Here is a 19,190-nt window from a genome sequence, read left to right as displayed (position 1 = left end):
ATGAAAAGAGGTTTGGCATCCAACCACAGTGCAAATGTAACGGTAAAGTGTAGGGATGCACCGATGTGAAAATTTGCCACCGATACCGATTGTTCAACTAACACAATCGGCCGATACCGATATTTGTGGCAAAAAAAATATATACTTTTTATTTAAATTTTTTTTACTTTTTTTTATGAAACTACTGTATATTTGTATGTCTCTAAATGTTTTGATGAATTGAAAATGGAGGACCCTTATGTAAAAAATCCGAAAGTCTTTTTCTGGTCTTCATCCTCCAGTCCACTGAGCTGTATTGTATTGTACCCATTCTGCAATCTGTTAATAAAGTTTTCAATTAATCAGACGAATGTATAGAAAAGCTTTTATTATAACCAGCGCTCCGCAGGTACCTGGCAACCTGGTCCCCAAGCGGGAATCGAACCCAGGACCTTATTGCTGTGAGGCGACACTTAACCACTACACCACCGTCCAGTGTTACTCTGTTGGATGTGTGTGTGTGGGGTAGGGCTGTCACTTTAACAACAAAAAAATCGAATTCGAAATGCGTTGCAGAATTTCAGTGCAAAAAAATTTAAAACGTAAGAAAAAAAAAGTAAGCTATTTTCAAAGTTTTGGCAATTTTTTTTTTTTTACCATGGTATGTTTGGTATCATTCTTTTCAGCACAGTCTCACCTACACAACCTGACTGTTTATTATTTTTATAATATTATTTTAAAAAAAATTATTTGAATGTCTCCCTTCAAGTTCGAATCTCATGTTTTTATGTACATTTGAAAATAATGTGACAGCCCTAGTGTGGGAGCGCTCTGGTTGGTGTAACATGCTCCCTCTTCTGTCCACAGGGCCCGCGGTTCTGGATTACACGCTGCGCACCGAGGAGCACAAATGCAAGAAGGACTGGTTGCTCAGCAGAATCAAACACGTCGCCGACAAAACGTGGAAGTTAATTCGAACCCGACCGACGAAAAACCAATACGTGGGACCCTACTACGTTTGCAAGGGTAGGTTTATGATCTGAAGCTCGCTGCTCAGACCCTACTACGTTTGCAAGAGTAGGTTTATGATCTGAAGCTCGCTGCTCAGACCCTACTACGTTTGCAAGGGTAGGTTTATGATCTGAAGCTCGCTGCTCAGACCCTACTAACATTTGCAAGGGTAGGTTTATGATCTGAAGCTCTCTGCTCAGACCCTACTAACGTTTGCAAGGGTAGGTTTATGATCTGAAGCTCGCTGCTCAGACCCTACTACGTTTGCAAGAGTAGGTTTATGATCTGAGGGCTCGCTGCTCAGACCCTACTAACGTTTGCAAGGGTAGGTTTATGATCTGAAGCTCGCTGCTCAGACCCTACTACGTTTGCAAGGGTAGGTTTATGATCTGAGGCTCGCTGCTCAGACCCTACTAACGTTTGCAAGGGTAGGTTTATGATCTGAAGCTCGCTGCTCAGACCCTACTAACGTTTGCAAGGGTAGGTTTATGATCTGAGAGCTCGCTGCTCAGACCCTACTACGTTGGCAAGGGTAGGTTTATGATCTGAGGCTCGCTGCTCAGACCCTACTACGTTTGCAAGGGTAGGTTTATGATCTGAAGCTCGCTGCTCAGACCCTACTACGTTTGCAAGGGTAGGTTTATGATCTGAAGCTCGCTGCTCAGACCCTACTAACGTTTGCAAGGGTAGGTTTATGATCTGAGGCTCGCTGCTCAGACCCTACTACGTTTGCAAGGGTAGGTTTATGATCTGAAGCTCTCTGCTCAGACCCTACTACGTTTGCAAGGGTAGGTTTATGATCTGAAGCTCTCTGCTCAGACCCTACTAACGTTTGCAAGGGTAGGTTTATGATCTGAAGCTCGCTGCTCAGACCCTACTACGTTTGAAAGGGTAGGTTTATGATCTGAAGCTCGCTGCTCAGACCCTACTACGTTTGCAAGGGTAGGTTTATGATCTGAAGCTCGCTGCTCAGACCCTACTAACATTTGAAAGGGTAGGTTTATGATCCGAGGCTCGCTGCTCAGACCCTACTAACGTTTGAAAGGGTAGGTTTATGATCTGAAGCTCGCTGCTCAGACCCTACTAACGTTTGCAAGGGTAGGTTTATGATCTGAAGCTCGCTGCTCAGACCCTACTAACGTTTGCAAGAGTAGTTTTATGATCTGAAGCTCGCTGCTCAGACCCTACTACGTTTGCAAGGGTAGGTTTATGATCTGAGAGCTCGCTGTTCAGACCCTACTACGTTTGCAAGGGTAGGTTTATGATCTGAAGCTCGCTGCTCAGACCCTACTAACGTTTGCAAGGGTAGGTTTATGATCTGAAGCTCGCTGCTCAGACCCTACTAACGTTTGCAAGGGTAGGTTTATGATCTGAGGGCTCGCTGTTCAGCGGCTACTCGCTCGGCCTGCAGTCTGGACTCGCTCACGTCACCACTAGATTCACTGGATAGTCTCTCCATAGCCATGTAGGTTGTGTGTTCAACTTGTGGATTCTTGTGTTACCATAATACTAATAAACCGATGTTGATAATGCAATGACAATTGATTGCCTTTTCTGATCTAACAAATCAAATCAAATGTATTTGTAGAGCCCGAAATCGCAAAGGAATTGCCCCCATGGGCTTTACAGGTCAAGAAGAAACATCACAATAGATCCAGAACAAAAACCACCAAAGGGGATCCCCCATCAGGGGGTCCGTGATATAATGGTGTTGCTATGGATGATGGATGGATGGAGAATAGAACAAGCGAATAATTGCTATATATACATCTAATGAAATACATACATGTTAGCAATGGTATCTAAAGTACATAAGAACATTTTAAAATTAAAAGCAAAAAAGCATAGGAATACAAGCGAATAAATGAATGGTGTTTACAGGGTTCGCACAAGGTCCTTGAAGGGCTTAAAGTGCTTGATAAATTAAGATAAAAAAAAAGTCAATGCCTGGAATTCCTTAAACGGCCAATCTTTTTAACAAGGTGCTGAAAAAGTCCTTGAAATTCAAATCAACCATTCGCATTGAAAGTTTTGTTCCATGATAAAATAGTTCTGAATCAAGAAATATAATTGTTTTTATCTAAAGTGTAACTAATTGTCGGAAATTGGTTTTAAACCATAAATATCACTTTTCTTTTCAATTTAAAAACTGCATTTAAAAGTGAATTGTATCCTTTTAAATGCCCCTTTTAAAATGGAAAATAGTGCTTAGAAAAGTACTTGAAAGTCATTTTGCAATGTCTGTGGGAGCCCTGTGTTTTATGATGTCAGTTTTGTTCCGTCCTCGTGGCGACGCTAAAAACAAATTAGGACCGCTGGGGAACAATGTCGGAACGTGTGGCTGCAAGTGTGTCGCTGTGTCTTTGTGTAGAGGTCTCCATCGGACAGGAGTGCGTGTACCCCGGCCACTGCACCTTCGCCTACTGCCAGGAGGAGATCGACGTGTGGACCCTGGAGCGCAAGGGCTTCATCTCCAGGGAGGCGCTCTTCGACCCGTTCGGGAGCCACTGTAACCTGCGCATGTCTGTCCCCAAGATCCTGCAAGAGCACCACGGCATCTTCATGTTCCTCTGCGAAGTGAGTAGGGCCGTTTCCCCCGAAGCCTGTTTTTGGGCTTCGAACTTCGTCAGGGTTTTTCCGAACGGACGTTCGAACCTTCGTTTTTAACACATTGACGTCCACGGGGATTAGACGGGCCCACTCTATAAGGGCCAGTTTATCATAACAAGGTTTAACTATGCGTGAGGGTGTTTGTAGAGCTAAATCTATATTTTAAATTATTGCTATGTGTCCATTCACATTGTCAATTGACACTATAAACCTTCCCTTCAATATGCCATAAAGAAATATTTTTTTCATCAATACATTCCCATTTTATAGCGTCGTGAATATGAACGTTATATCGGATTGGTCTAGGCTAATTCCTGCAAAACGAGTTACAGGGCGCTAAGCTAATAACATTAAATCGATTGGCGTTTCGGCCCTACACAAGCTAGAGATAAAAATCAAAATGCATATGATCGATGTCATGTTCCACCATGAATGCATGAAAGGGGGGCGGGGGAAGTTGTTTTTTTTATTATTGATTACCAATAACGCCATTCGTTATTGAAGCCTCATACACTGATGAGAGGCTTGGCTATCGGAGCAAGGCCCGATCACGCTGTAATTTAGTTGAGATCGCTCTTACCTGTGGCCGGTTGGATCCCAAAAAGGATGTCCCAGTTATTGATCGCCATCTGGTAGATCGATATGTCCATTGGCTGATGCTATATTCCTTTATTGCATACTGAATTCGGCGTCGCAAAAACTATTCCATGCGATCTGATGAAGGCATAGCTTCAGGCTAACAGAAAAAGTAGGCCAGAATGAAAAACAAATAACATCCGGTCTGAAAACAAGGAGTACTCCATTCTCGAGACAGCGCCACTACCAGGATCTGGCCGGTAATGCACTTTTCCGAATCTCAAGAGTAGGGTATGTCTGCAGTGCCGCTCTGTGACATTGAGTAGGTTATTAAAATGCAATAAAAGCAAAAACGAGTTTACCACATATATATACGTGGTTGGCCGTCAAGCGCTGGCGCCGAATCACGTGTATATATATATACGTGGTTGGCCGGGAATGTGTTAATAATACAAATAAAAAAATCTAAAAAAGGTTTATTTAAATTTAAAAAAAATACTAAATATCCTCAAACTAAATCCTCAATTTGAATAAAGTGATTAATCTGATTTTAAATTAGTCTTTTAAATTTTTTTATTAAATCAACTTTCTTTAACCCTTTCACTGCCACACGACAGAAGGTTAACCCTTTACTATCACACAACCGACGGTTGTGAAAGGGTTAACCGGCTGTCGTGTGGCAGTGAAAGGGTTATCCGTTTTGGTAGTGCGGCAGTGAAAGGGTTAATGAATATAACTAATCAGTTTTAATACTATAATATTAGTGTAGCCTAATCTTTATCTGCAACTGTGAAGAAAAACCCCACTGGTTTAAACGGAATGAATAGACTCATAAAAAAAATCGAATGTTGATTTAGGGCGCTTTCACATATGTGACCAGGTATGGACTTCAGGGTCATGTTGAGGGATCTTCATTTTTTTTTTTTTTACATATTATGAAAGTACAGATTCATACCTTCAAAATAAGCCATCACTTGAACATTTTGGTGGGATACTTTGCAAGCTACTTCCTATGATTCATGGTGATTATCACAAAACGTATTCAGAGATAATAGCCTTCAAGAGACGAGCAGGCTATTCAGTGACAATAGTGAAACAACTACAACACTACCCAGAAGTCATTGTAATCCATGGCCCCCCTCTCTCTAGGGCAATTAACACCTGGCAGCTTTCCAGTCTGAGGCTTTGTTATTACAATGGGTCTGGTGACTGGTAGTGGTAGTGAAAGGGACCCTGATAATAAACAAGAAACTTAATCAAGTTTCAAGATTTTATTAGCATTTAAAATAACACGAGATAAAAATAGACATGCTAAAGTCAATGTTCAATGTTCTGATGGCCTCTCCAGAAGCATTTAGATGTAAATACATGTAGTGTGGTAGTGAAAGACACAACAACTAGGTTAACCTTCTGTAGTCTGGTAGTGAAAGGTTAACCTTCTGTAGTGTGGTAGTGAAAGGGTTAACCTTCTGTAGTGTGGTAGTGAAAGGTTAACCTTCTGTAGTGTGGTAGTGAAAGGTTAACCTTCTGTAGTGTGGTAGTGAAAGGTTAACCTTCTGTAGTGTGGTAGTGAAAGGTTAACCTTCTGTAGTGTGGTAGTGAAAGGGTTAACCTTCTGTAGTGTGGTAGTGAAAGGGACCCTGATAATAAACAAGAAATGTAATCAAGTTTCAAGATTTTATTAGCATTTAAAATAACACGAGATAAAAATAGACATGCTAAAGTCAATGTTCAATGTTCTGATGGCCTCTCCAGAAGCATTTAGATGTAAATACATGTAGTGTGGTAGTGAAAGACACAACAACTAGGTTAACCTTCTGTAGTCTGGTAGTGAAAGGTTAACCTTCTGTAGTGTGGTAGTGAAAGGGTTAACCTTCTGTAGTGTGGTAGTGAAAGGTTAACCTTCTGTAGTGTGGTAGTGAAAGGTTAACCTTCTGTAGTGTGGTAGTGAAAGGTTAACCTTCTGTAGTGTGGTAGTGAAAGGTTAACCTTCTGTAGTGTGGTAGTGAAAGGGTTAACCTTCTGTAGTGTGGTAGTGAAAGGTTAACCTTCTGTAGTGTGGTAGTGAAAGGTTAACCTTCTGTAGTGTGGTAGTGAAAGGTTAACCTTCTGTATTGTGGTAGTGAAAGGTTAACCTTCTGTAGTGTGGTAGTGAAAGGGTTAACCTTCTGTAGTGTGGTAGTGAAAGGGACCCTGATAATAAACAAGAAACTTAATCAAGTTTCAAGATTTTATTAGCATTTAAAATAACACGAGATAAAAATAGACATGCTAAAGTCAATGTTCAATGTTCTGATGGCCTCTCCAGAAGCATTTAGATGTAAATACATGTAGTGTGGTAGTGAAAGACACAACAACTAGGTTAACCTTCTGTAGTCTGGTAGTGAAAGGTTAACCTTCTGTAGTGTGGTAGTGAAAGGGTTAACCTTCTGTAGTGTGGTAGTGAAAGGTTAACCTTCTGTAGTGTGGTAGTGAAAGGTTAACCTTCTGTAGTGTGGTAGTGAAAGGTTAACCTTCTGTAGTGTGGTAGTGAAAGGTTAACCTTCTGTAGTGTGGTAGTTAAAGGGTTAACCTTCTGTAGTGTGGTAGTGAAAGGGACCCTGATAATAAACAAGAAATTTAATCAAGTTTCAAGATTTTATTAGCATTTAAAATAACACGAGATAAAAATAGACATGCTAAAGTCAATGTTCAATGTTCTGATGGCCTCTCCAGAAGCATTTAGATGTAAATACATGTAGTGTGGTAGTGAAAGACACAACAACTAGGTTAACCTTCTGTAGTCTGGTAGTGAAAGGTTAACCTTCTGTAGTGTGGTAGTGAAAGGGTTAACCTTCTGTAGTGTGGTAGTGAAAGGTTAACCTTCTGTAGTGTGGTAGTGAAAGGTTAACCTTCTGTAGTGTGGTAGTGAAAGGTTAACCTTCTGTAGTGTGGTAGTGAAAGGTTAACCTTCTGTAGTGTGGTAGTGAAAGGTTAACCTTCTGTATTGTGGTAGTGAAAGGTTAACCTTCTGTAGTGTGGTAGTGAAAGGGTTAACCTTCTGTAGTGTGGTAGTGAAAGGGACCCTGATAATAAACAAGAGACAAAATCAAGTTTCAAGATTTTATTAGCATTTAAAATAACACGAGATAAAAATAGACATGCTAAAGTCAATGTTCAATGTTCTGATGGCCTCTCCAGAAGCATTTAGATGTAAATACATGTAGTGTGGTAGTGAAAGACACAACAACTAGGTTAACCTTCTGTAGTGTGGTAGTGAAAGGTTAACCTTCTGTAGTGTGGTAGTGACGGATAAAAAAACGGATAAATAGTTTTTTTTACCATATTTCTAATATTTATTTTTGATAAATACCAATTAGAAATATCTCGACGAATTACCTCTGAATATGAATCAAAAAAAATATTAAAGATTCGCTCACTAGTTCTACCAGAAACGGAGTTGAGGCGAAGCATTACTAAGCGCTTCTGTAGTGTGGCAGTGAAAGGGTAACCTTCTGTAGTGTGGTAGTGACGGATAAAAAAACGGATAAATAGTTTTTTTTACCATATTTCTAATATTTATTTTTGATAAATACCAATTAGAAATATCTCGACGAATTACCTCTGAATATGAATCAAAAAAAATATTAAAGATTCGCTCACTAGTTCTACCAGAAACGGAGTTGAGACGAAGCATTACTAAGCGCTTCTGTAGTGTGGCAGTGAAAGGGTTAACGCGCGCCTCATCGCGCCCCAGCGCAGTTTACATCAGGGCTCCCACAATAATAAGAATCTCTCTCTCGCTCCGATGAAAAAGCCATTTTTTATCACTCCGTTTCCGTATTAAATTAATTTACTTTTAGCCATTAGGTTGGAAAAAATGCACCCTACCGAAATTCGTTCGCTCATAAAATTCGAACTGTGTTTTAATGGTTTTTAATTAAGTTAAAACACGCGTTTTGGCCGTCAAGGCCTCTTTTTTTTTTAATCTTTTTTTTAGACACTGCGTTACGTTGCTTATAACTTATATTATAACATTAAGATAGTGTATTAATAGTGTGTTATTCTCTCTCTGAGAAAGGAGAGCTAATGACGTCTGTGTGTTAACACATATTAAGTACAGTACTTGGCCCCTGTGGACAGGCCCAAGCCCGCTCGTGTAGTTTTTCTCCTCACTTGGAAGAAAATTTGTGGAACTATTATAACAATAATTACCTCATTTACAAGTTGTATTTAAGTTTGCAACTAAGGGCAAATAAGGGAACACATTAATGACAATTCAAATATGTAAAAAAAATCAAGATTTCGATTTTTAGGATTTTCTGAACAGCAAGACATTTTCTTCATTTCAGAGCACCTCCCCCTTTGCGGATCAAATCGGGTTTGGTCACGGCGGGTCACATATAGTTTTGGTGGACTCGTGCGATTCTGGGGGTGAAGTTGCAACATTGTTGCATTCTTCATTTGGTTCGTCTGCATTCACATTGCAATTTGTCAGGCGCACCAAACTTTCTGAACAATGTCACGCGGTCGAAAAGGGCGCTCGTCTATTGGAGTGAAAATGTGTGTGTGTGAATGCGAGCTCTATTGTGTGTGTGTGTGTGTAGTAGTAGACGCAGCGGGAGGAGTGTAGCGGACAGAGTGTCGGGGAGCGGACGGTCTCTCAGTTTGATTGCATGAAGCGCCGGTGAGGTTGACCGGTGAGGAGTTTTTTTTTTGCGCGTGTGTGTGTGACTGCGAGCCCTGTCTGACTCCAGTTCCACCATTTGACCGAATGTCCCGCGTCCCGCATATTGAGAGGATGTCCCTCTTTTCGAAGCAAACATGGGTCTCTAAAAGCCCCTCCTTACAGGCAACCCGCCTCTTGTCCACACACATTGCTCTGCTCGTGACGCTACCTCATATCGCAGATCTGATTGGTTAGGTAGTAATTTAGCGCTCTGCTCGTGAGAGTCGTGACTCACTTCCTATATTTGGTCCACGTTTGGTCCGATGAAGAGAACCGAGACCTACGTTTTCAGGCGGACCAGAGTTTGCGTGTTTGGTCGGGCGGACCAGAGTTTGCGTGTTTGGTCGGCACCAGAGTTCGACTGCGCATTCACACCACCCCAAAAAAGCGGACTATCGAATTCTGGTCCGATAGTCCGGACCAAACGGCTCTGGTGTGAAAGCACCCTTAGAATTCGAATGCCAACATAACGAAAGAAGGTCCAAACGTTTGAACTACTGCTGTCGATAGATACAAAAAAATTAATTAATTAATCTCAATTTTCTGTAATTAATCTAGATAAAAAATTGCATTTTTCTACTTAAGCCCGAAGCTTGTAACAGATATTTACTTGAGTAAAATCATGGAATTAATGTAAAATCAACACAAAAAGTATATTTAGATTCAAAGACTATTTTAATAGCTTTCTTTGAATACAGTTTCTCTCCTGTGAAATACAAATGTTCAACAAAATCAACATTGACTCAGCTAGACTTCTTTCTTATATCCGCGGTGCTAAAATTGAAGATTTTTCACTCCATAGATTAATCTAGATTAATTTATTTTAATGCTTTAAATCATTTAAATTAATCTCAAGTGAAAGCATTACAGCCCTAGTTTGACCGTTTGGGCTCGGCCCTAGAAGTGAGGGACGCGTCGCCAAGATATGAATTTAGTTTAGTTTACTCAGTTTATTTGATCAGGGACAGTGCATATCAATCAACAGCTTATACATTTATAAACGTATACAAATAGTAAAAACTGTAAATATGCCAACATTAGCAGGGTTGCTAGTTTTCAGTTGTAGTCCCTGGGCTAGATGTTTAAGCCAGAAAAGAAACAGAAAAATAGGACATTAAAGCTAATCTAAAAACAGTTTAAAACGCATTCTGTATTTTTTTATTTTATTTAAAAAAAATTTTTAGCATTTATTGCTTTTCCTGGTCAGCCATGACCGACAGATGCAGTGAGGGTGAAACGGGAGAGAGAGCAGGGGAAGACAATCGGCAAATAACGGCGGGTCCGGGAATCGAACTCGGGTCGGCCGATCTGCGACGCAGCGCGGTACTAATAGAAATAGAATAAAAATTCTTTAATCATCCCGAGGGAAATTTGACACTACAAATCGCTCACATTAAACATTTAGACGGAACAAAGTCACGAATAACAAAACAAATTGCCTAAGAATAGAATAAAATATACAGAAGTTTATAGTAAGTGTAATATTGATCAGTGTTGTTTTAAAAGTCCAGGAAGATGGTAATTGTCACTCTGTGCTCAGTGATGCAGTGAGGCACAGTGATGCAATTGTAAAGTCTGATGGCTGTCGGAATGAAGGACTTCCTGTGCCGTTCAGTGCTACATTTAGGGAGTGTTAGCCTGGCACTGAACGTGCTCCTCCTGTCAGCCAAGTCTGTGTGTAGTGGGTGGGAGGGGTTGTCCCTGATGACCTGGAGCTTAGCAAGGCTCCTCCTCTCCGCCACCATTGAGGATGTGCCGAGTGTTGTGGCTACATGTAGGCCGTCGGATAGAGCCTTGAGGGTGTAGGCCGTCAGAAAGAGCCTTGAGGATGTAAGGCCGTCAGAAAGAGCCTTGAGGGTGTAGGCCGTCAGAAAGAGCCTTGAGGATGTAAGGCCGTCAGAAAGAGCCTTGAGGATGTAAGGCCGTCAGAAAGAGCCTTGAGGGTGTAAGGCCGTCAGAAAGAGCCTTGAGGATGTAAGGCCGTCAGAAAGAGCCTTGAGGATGTAAGGCCGTCAGAAAGAGCCTTGAGGATGTAAGGCCGTCAGAAAGAGCCTTGAGGGTGTAAGGCCGTCAGAAAGAGCCTTGAGGGTGTAAGGCCGTCAGAAAGAGCCTTGAGGATGTAAGGCCGTCAGAAAGAGCCTTGAGGGTGTAAGGCCGTCAGAAAGAGCCTTGAGGGTGTAAGGCCGTCAGAAAGAGCCTTGAGGGTGTAAGGCCGTCAGAAAGAGCCTTGAGGGTGTAAGGCCGTCAGAAAGAGCCTTGAGGGTGTAAGGCCGTCAGAAAGAGCCTTGAGGGTGTAAGGCCGTCAGAAAGAGCCTTGAGGCTGGAAGGCCGTCAGAAAGAGCCTTGAGGCTGGAAGGCCGTCAGAAAGAGCCTTGAGGGTGTAAGGCCGTCAGAAAGAGCCTTGAGGATGTACCGGTTGTTGTGGCTACATGTAGGCTGTCGGTGTGTGAACGTCTGAGTGAAATGGTGAAATGTGAGGAACAAATTATAAACCGCTTTGGATAAAAGCTGTTGTATATATGCAGCCATTTACTGCTCTCTTGGCTTCGAATACGTGAATGAACTTCTGATCTGATCTGTCCGCGTAACGGTAACGCTCTTGACGGCGTTGTGTCTCTCACTCATGTGTATATTTCCAGACACTCCGGCCTGAAAGATCGGTTTGTTTTTAGTTTTGTTTGCTGGTACTGCCTCAAATTGGCCAACCACCTTTGGCAATAAACTGTTTGGGGGGAAAGAACTTTGCAAAAACACATTGGGCCTCAGGACTTCAAGTAATACAGATTTCATAGATCGGTAGCCATCTAGTCTTATAGTTAAAGGTGAAGTGGTATTCCTTTGTTACATTCTGACAGCCATCACTGATATAGAGTGTCTGGTCAGTAACATGGGTCTCCCAGTCCCTCCGCTCTGCAGTAAACACAAAATAACTGGTATCTCTTCCAACTTCATCCAATCGGGAGAGAGAACCCTAGATATTTTTACTTATTTCAAGAAATCTTGCCAAATTTGCTGGCAGATTATTTTACTTGTTTCAATTATTTTTCCAGTGTGGAGTTATCTTTCCTGATTGGATAAAGTGGGAAGGGATACCAGGAAATGTATTTAGTGTTTACTGCAGAGCGGAGGGACTAAACACTCTATATCAGTGATGGCTGTTGGAATGTAGAGCTATTAACAAACTACTTATTTTAACAAATAAAATACCACTTACAGCACCTTTTTTAATATAATTTCACATTGGATAATGAATTGTTTTTGTACTACATTTATGTTTCTAATACATATGATCTTGTCTCCAGGTATGCTTTGATCACAGACCCAGAATAATCAGCAAAGCCAACAAGGAAAACCCCTCGCTTTGCTCTCATCCAGTGACGAAGCACGACTTTGAAGATCATAAGTAAGCACCGTCACACTCCTACCACTTCTAAACCATCGTCTTTGATGGTTTATAACATTATTAGTCTTTATCTAAACGATTAGAATGTAGCGTGAGTGTGTATGTATAACCAGTATAGACCTTTTTCTAACATGAAAAGTTTGAAAACATAAACGGAACTATTCCAAATGGACCAAAGTGTATTTCCTGTCGCAATGTTTGCTGATGACAGTAGACTGTTTCAACTTGACAACCCAAAGGTTCTAAATCACCCAGGTGTACTTCCTGTTGCAGGAATTGTATTAGTATCGATACTTTTAGAATAATAAAGAATGTTCCATGTTCTGTCATCTAATATATTCTATAACTTCTCCTGATATTTTAGGTTTTTGCTAGGGTATCGTTATTGTTTAAGAAATTCAAATAAATAAAAAACGGTATTGTGATACTGGTATCTGTATCAAAGTCAACACGTTGGTATCGTGACGACGACGCTAGAGCAAAGCTGTACAATGCATTGCGAGCCTTAATAAAGCGCATGTCTTCCCCCGCCACCAGGTGCCTGGTCCACATTCTAAAGGAGAACACGGTGCGTTACTCCAAGGTGCGCCCCCTGAACCCACTGTGCCAGCTGGACCTCTGTCGTCACGAGGTGCGTTACGGCTGCGTGCGGGAGGACGACTGCTTCTACGCCCACAGCCTGATCGAGCTGAAGGTCTGGGGAATGCAGCACGAGCTAGGTGAGATGTCTGAATGTGGTGCTAAAGCAATGTCCAAATATGAGACAATTCAAACTGAATTATAAGGAAATGATGTTCACGGGGTACAGGGATGAGGAAGGGATTTGACATTCACGGGTGTTTACATTTTTATTTTATTTCATGTTTTACATATAGTTTTTGTTTTGCATATATATATATTTGTTTTGTAAGGTTTTAAATTAGTACACATTTGAGTAGTGGAAAAGGGGTAGGATTAAATAAGTGTATACTTCCTACTCCTTTTCGAACATGTAAATTGAGTTATGTTTTTTTTTTTTTTTTCTTGAAATCAATTATTTGTTTTGATTTTATATCGTTTGTATTTATTTACATGTTCGAAATAAAGATAAAGATGCTCTTTGTCGAGACCCAACAATCGAGCCATGCTAGTCTGGGCGACTGAGTCATGCTAGTCTGGGCAACGGAGTCATGCTAGTCGGGGCAACGGAGCCATGCTAGTCGGGGCGACTGAGTCATGCTAGTCGGGGCGACTGAGTCATGCTAGTCGGGGCAACAGAGCCATGCTAGTCGGGGCAACGGAGCCATGCTAGTCGGGGCAACGGAGCCATGCTAGTCGGGGCAACGGAGCCATGCTAGTCGGGGCAACGGAGCCATGCTAGTCGGGGCAACGGAGCCATGCTAGTCGGGGCGACGGAGCCATGCTAGTCGGGGCGACGGAGCCATGCTAGTCGGGGCGACGGAGCCATGCTAGTCGGGGCAACGGAGTCATGCTAGTCGGGGGAACGGAGCCATGCTAGTCGGGTCGACGGAGCCATGCTAGTCGGGGCGACGGAGCCATGCTAGTCGGGGCAACGGAGTCATGCTAGTCGGGGCAACGGAGCCATGCTAGTCGGGGGAAACGGAGCCATGCTAGTCGGGGGAAACGGAGCCATGCTAGTCGGGGCGACGGAGCCATGCTAGTCGGGGCAACGGAGCCATGCTAGTCGGGGCAACAGAGCCATGCTAGTCGGGGCAACGGAGTCATGCTAGTCGGGGCAACGGAGCCATGCTAGTCGGGGCAACGGAGCCATGCTAGTCGGGGCAACGGAGCCATGCTAGTCGGGGGAAACGGAGCCATGCTAGTCGGGGCAACGGAGCCATGCTAGTCGGGGCAACGGAGCCATGCTAGTCGGGGCTTTCCCCGGTGCAACTAAGGGGTGGTCTGAAGGGGGGCAGCAAAGAATGTGCAATAAAGAAGCCATTTGCTGTCATTTCCTGCAACTTAAAAACACAATGTGGCATGTTTAGGGAAAGATTCAAGAGGATTCAAGAGGTTTATTTGTCACATACATACCAGGGCATACAGTGAAATATGGGAAATACCTGCTACATGGTTTGCTTGTTGGTACCACACATACTACTAAGGCTGTCACTTCTTTCCCTGAAATTCAAAGTTCCAACGAAGTAGAGGAGTTAGTTTAGTTAGTAATTTATACTTTTATGTATCGTAAGCCTCTTATTACAGTTCTTCTTTTCATAATCTTACTCTTTAAATCCAAAAATGCATCCAGACATGCATCTCTACCATTTGTCATTTGGTCAACTGCCAGGGTTGAACCAGCCATTAGAACTTGAGTGGAGGTTAGTGACGGGGTTGAACCAGCCATTGGAACTTGAGTGGAGGTTAGTGACAGGGTTGTACCAGCCATTGGAACTCGAGTGGAGGTTAGTGACAGGGTTGAACCAGCCATTGGAACTTGAGTGGAGGTTAGTGACAGGGTTGAACCAGCCATTGGAACTTGAGTGGAGGTTAGTGACAGGGTTGTACCAGCCATTAGAACTTGAGTGGAGGTTAGTGACAGGGTTGTACCAGCCATTGGAACTTGAGTGGAGGTTAGTGACAGGGTTGAACCAGCCATTGGAACTTGAGTGGAGGTTAGTGACAGGGTTGAACCAGCCATTGGAACTTGAGTGGAGGTTAGTGACAGGGTTGTACCAGCCATTAGAACTTGAGAGGAGGTTAGTGACAGGGTTGTACCAGCCATTGGAACTTGAGTGGAGGTTAGTGACAGGGTTGTACCAGCCATTGGAACTTGAGTGGAGGTTAGTGACAAGGTTGTACCAGCCATTGGAACTTGAGTGGAGGTTAGTGACAGGGTTGAACCAGCCATTGGAACTTGAGTGGAGGTTAGTGACAGGGTTGTACCAGCCATTGGAACTTGAGTGGAGGTTAGTGACAGGGTTGTACCAGCCATTGGAACTTGAGTGGAGGTTAGTGACAAGGTTGTACCAGCCATTGGAACTTGAGTGGAGGTTAGTGACAGGGTTGAACCAGCCATTGGAACTTGAGTGGAGGTTAGTGACAGGGTTGAACCAGCCGTTGGAACTTTAATGTAGGTTAGTGACAGGGTTGAACCAGCCATTGGAACTTTAATGTAGGTTAGTGACAGGGTTGTACTAGCTGTCTGATACACTTTCGGGCTACACCACTGCTTATGTTACTTCCACCCTGTCCTGAGCCAGGAGTGACCCGGTCTAGTTCATGAGATGTTGCTGGTTCTATTCTAACTCGTTCATTTGTTTTTGCATCACAGGCATCACTCATGAAAGTATTGTCCAAGAAGCCAGAAAGTATTGGTGCATAGAGACCAGCCTGCAAGGAGCCCAGGTGAGAGTTACATCAGTAGCTTCTTCGTTGTTCATCGTCTCGTGATTTGCATGCATGTACCACCACTGGGATGGATGGCTTTGGCTATTGTTAGAATTCCATGGCTTTTAATTAATGTTACTTATCCCAGGGTTCGCACAAGGTGCTTAAAGTGCTTGATTTTTTACACACAAAAAAGTAGAGGTCTGGAATTCCTTCAAAACAGCCCATTTTTTAACAAGGTGCTTAGAAAGTCCTTGGAATTCAAATCAACCATTCGCATTGAACGTTCAATTTGAACATGATCAAATTTTTTTTATCTAAAGTATAACTAATTGTCGAAAATTGGTTTTAAACCATAAATATTGAATCCTGATTTTTCAATTAAACAAACCGCTTTTAAATGCCCTTTCAAAATGAAAATAGTGCTTGGGAAAGTACTTGAAAGCCCTTGAATTTGTCTGTGGGAACCCTGTTATCCTGTATTCCTCCCGGATAGGACTCTGCGTTGTGTGGGTTTTGTTGATGAAGAAAAGGCACTCAAATTAAATCTCCCCTTGAGATAATATACGACACAGAGGCTTTATTGGCACAGGTTTATTAACACGGGTTTATTGGCATAAACGACAAAATGTTACAAATGGATTAGTTTGCTCTCCGGTCCTCTCTGTGGATCCTCTCTCTCTGTGTGTGAGCTGCCATACAGAAGAAGCAAAGATCCTCTCTCTCTCTGGCATAATATTCCATTTGTTATCACAGTCTTCTTCGGTTATCTCCCTTTCTGGCATCTCAAGCTCAATATACCGTGACCTCTGGCCTCCTAGGTTCGTTCCCACTGCGACAGACTGCCACCTGGCTACTTATTTAGTCTAGCTAACTAAAAATGTTGCCACTTGGCGTAATATCGGGTCAGAAATAAGAATAGACTGTTCTTTTTTACATTAACACTTTCTCGGCTTAACCTCCAAGTGAAGTTAGACCTATATAATTGTCTTAATGGTTTTATCTTCTAAGAAAAAGCTAACCAAATCCTTTAGTATAGTAGCACCTATCTGTTTCAAAAGGCACTGTTAGCTTTTTATTTTAATTTCTTTCTTGTGATATTATTTTTTTCTTGTCCTGTTGTCTTTAATTTCCAGTTTATATGTTTTTAACTGTTCTATTTTTATCTTTTTTTTTTTTATTCTGTATTTTATTTTGACTGTTTTAACCCTGTAGAACTTTGGGATCCCAGTGAACAAAAAGTGCAATACAAATTCTATTTATTATTATTAGTATCTACCAATGAAAATTTAATTTGGATAAATTGTTAACGGGATCTTCCACCCATTATAAGAAATCAAGTGATGGAAGTGACGGGACATTGATGGACTGAAATGACTCATTATGTGACAAATACAATAGGCATCTTAAAATGGAATAGACAAAAAGTTGAGCCTAATTAATAACGTTTATTTTTTAATTTAAATTCTACTGCAGATACTCCCTTTAACACTTGAGTGCCAGCGACGTGTTATGTCGTCTTTTCATGCCCCCTGTTGAGTGCCGACAACGTGAATTGTCGTTTGATTTTTTTATTAGCGATCTGAATTCATATTTCATCAACCGAGTCTCCCGTTGGTACAGCAGCCCCTCTAGGAGCTCAGATGGGAAAATACCGCCCCCTATCGTCTATCCCTGTGTAACTGCAGGCCATTCGATTAGACTGGTGGATCTGTGTGGGGGGAGCCAACTGGCTCCATTATGCTGGCGAGGGATCTGATTAACATGGAAGTGATCACGAGTTGGAAAGCAGCCTTGAATATATATTTACAGCAGCCAATAATCAATCAATAAACGCGATCGATATTTGGAATGGCGATCAGGAATTGGAATAATCTTTTTGGAGAATATCTGATCTAAGGTAAGGAGTACCAGTTTTAGGATAATCAGAGCTGTATTCACTGAGATAACAGCGTGTCCCGTATGTGTCTGTGTGTGTGTGATGTTGAGGAAATGAGGTAATCGATTTCTCAGCTCGCTTCTATAGGGTGCATAAGTACACGTATACTATCGATAATCTAGCGTTTATTTGAAAACGATTCATAAATAGGCCGACAAATGACAACGTGTCTAGTGTATTCGAGAATATTCCAATAAATGCCGTTTATGAGGGAATCTTTCTATTTTCCGAAGATTTTCGAGAAAACTATAGCTTTTCGAAATGCTATAAAAAAGATATGAACCAATTAAAAAATAATAATAAAATAAAAAATAAATAAAATCCGTTTCGACAATGTTGACTGCAAACAAGTCATTGATAAGCGACGGGCAGATTAGACACATAATTTAAAACATAGATTATGCGTTTTTAACGCTATCGTTGAAGTGGATGGTGGCACTCAAGGACATTAATCAACGTTATGGCCGGCACTGAAAGTGTTAAGATCTGACAACCAATTCATCCTTTTATTGTAACGTATAATATAACTGATGGGGCACACGAGACCCTCCTCTGCACCTTTGATCACACTGCCTACTTGCTCAGATGTGTATATTCGTATATATATTCATGCGTATATTCAGAGTTAATTATATTGTTTACACTGCCTATTTATTGTTTACACTGCCTATTTTTACTTTTCTACTGTACTATAATTGTATTGCCTATAAATATCTATGTCTTCTATTACCCTTCCCATACCTGTACCTCCCCTCCCCCCCCCTGCTGCTAGGATGCCTGGATTGACCCAAGCCGGTTTCAATATCTCATCTCGTCTTTCTGTGTCTTTATTAGCAGTATCCGCCCGTGCAGAAGAAGTTCGGACCCCCGAACCTGAAGTTGCAGTTCGTCTGCGGTCAGTGCTGGAGGAACGGCCAGCTGAGCGAAGCGGACAAGAACAAGAAGTATTGTACGGCCAAGGCCAGGCACACGTAAGAGCTGCACCCTGAGACATAAACAAGAGCCTGCACCCTGAGACATACACCTCTCAAAGCACTGTACTAATGATGTTACGATTCACTGATTCGCATCGGTGCACCGGCATAAACTTTCAAGACTTTCAAGGCCAGACACACGTAAGAGCCTGCACCCTGGGACATGCACCTCTCAAAGCACTGTCTAAAGTAGAGCTGTGCCCGAAGGCTTCGAACTTCGTCAGGGTTTTTCGAACGGACGTTCGAACCTTCGTTTTTAATTACAAAAAAATTCAAATAAAATAAACACAAATCTAAAAAAATATATAAATTTGTACATATATTTTAAAAGGAAATTATAAAATATCCTCAAACTAAATCCTCAATTTGAATAAAGGGATTAATCTGATTAAATTAGTATTTTTTTTATTAAATCAACTTTCTTTAATGAATATAACTTGTCAGTTTCGTCAACATAAATAATCCAATAAGGGCACGGTTGGTACGAAAGTGATGGGGACGTCTTGATGGAGCGCCAAGCGGATGCAGACAGGCTACATCATTTATGATAAATGTTTTATTTAACTTTTTATGACTAGTCATATACTATAATATTAGTGTAGCCTAACATTTATCTGCAACTGTGAAGAAAAACCCCATTGGTTTAAACAGAATGAATAG

General features: G+C 41.7%; 1 protein-coding gene across 4 annotated transcripts in view; it reads left to right on the top strand.

Annotated features, from left to right (window-relative positions):
* The window catches only part of zc3h7a (zinc finger CCCH-type containing 7A), a 63,816-nt gene that overhangs the window by 36,117 nt on the left and 8,509 nt on the right, over positions 1-19,190 (top strand). For 3 of the 4 annotated variants that reach the window (XM_084328877.1, XM_084328876.1, XM_084328874.1), the window contains 6 exons: positions 847-1,005; positions 3,362-3,567; positions 12,187-12,287; positions 12,825-13,006; positions 15,562-15,635; positions 18,391-18,527. In XM_084328877.1, the coding sequence (XP_084185003.1) occupies positions 847-1,005; positions 3,362-3,567; positions 12,187-12,287; positions 12,825-13,006; positions 15,562-15,635; positions 18,391-18,527 (859 nt within the window). The remainder of the gene's footprint in view (positions 1-846; positions 1,006-3,361; positions 3,568-12,186; positions 12,288-12,824; positions 13,007-15,561; positions 15,636-18,390; positions 18,528-19,190) is intronic. The other variant, XM_084328875.1, reaches the window with a different exon arrangement.

The sequence above is a fragment of the Notolepis coatsorum genome, assembly GCF_963971535.1.
Source record: "Notolepis coatsorum genome assembly, chromosome: 14".
NCBI lineage: Eukaryota > Metazoa > Chordata > Actinopteri > Aulopiformes > Paralepididae > Notolepis > Notolepis coatsorum.
This window is presented reverse-complemented; position numbering and strand designations above follow the sequence as displayed.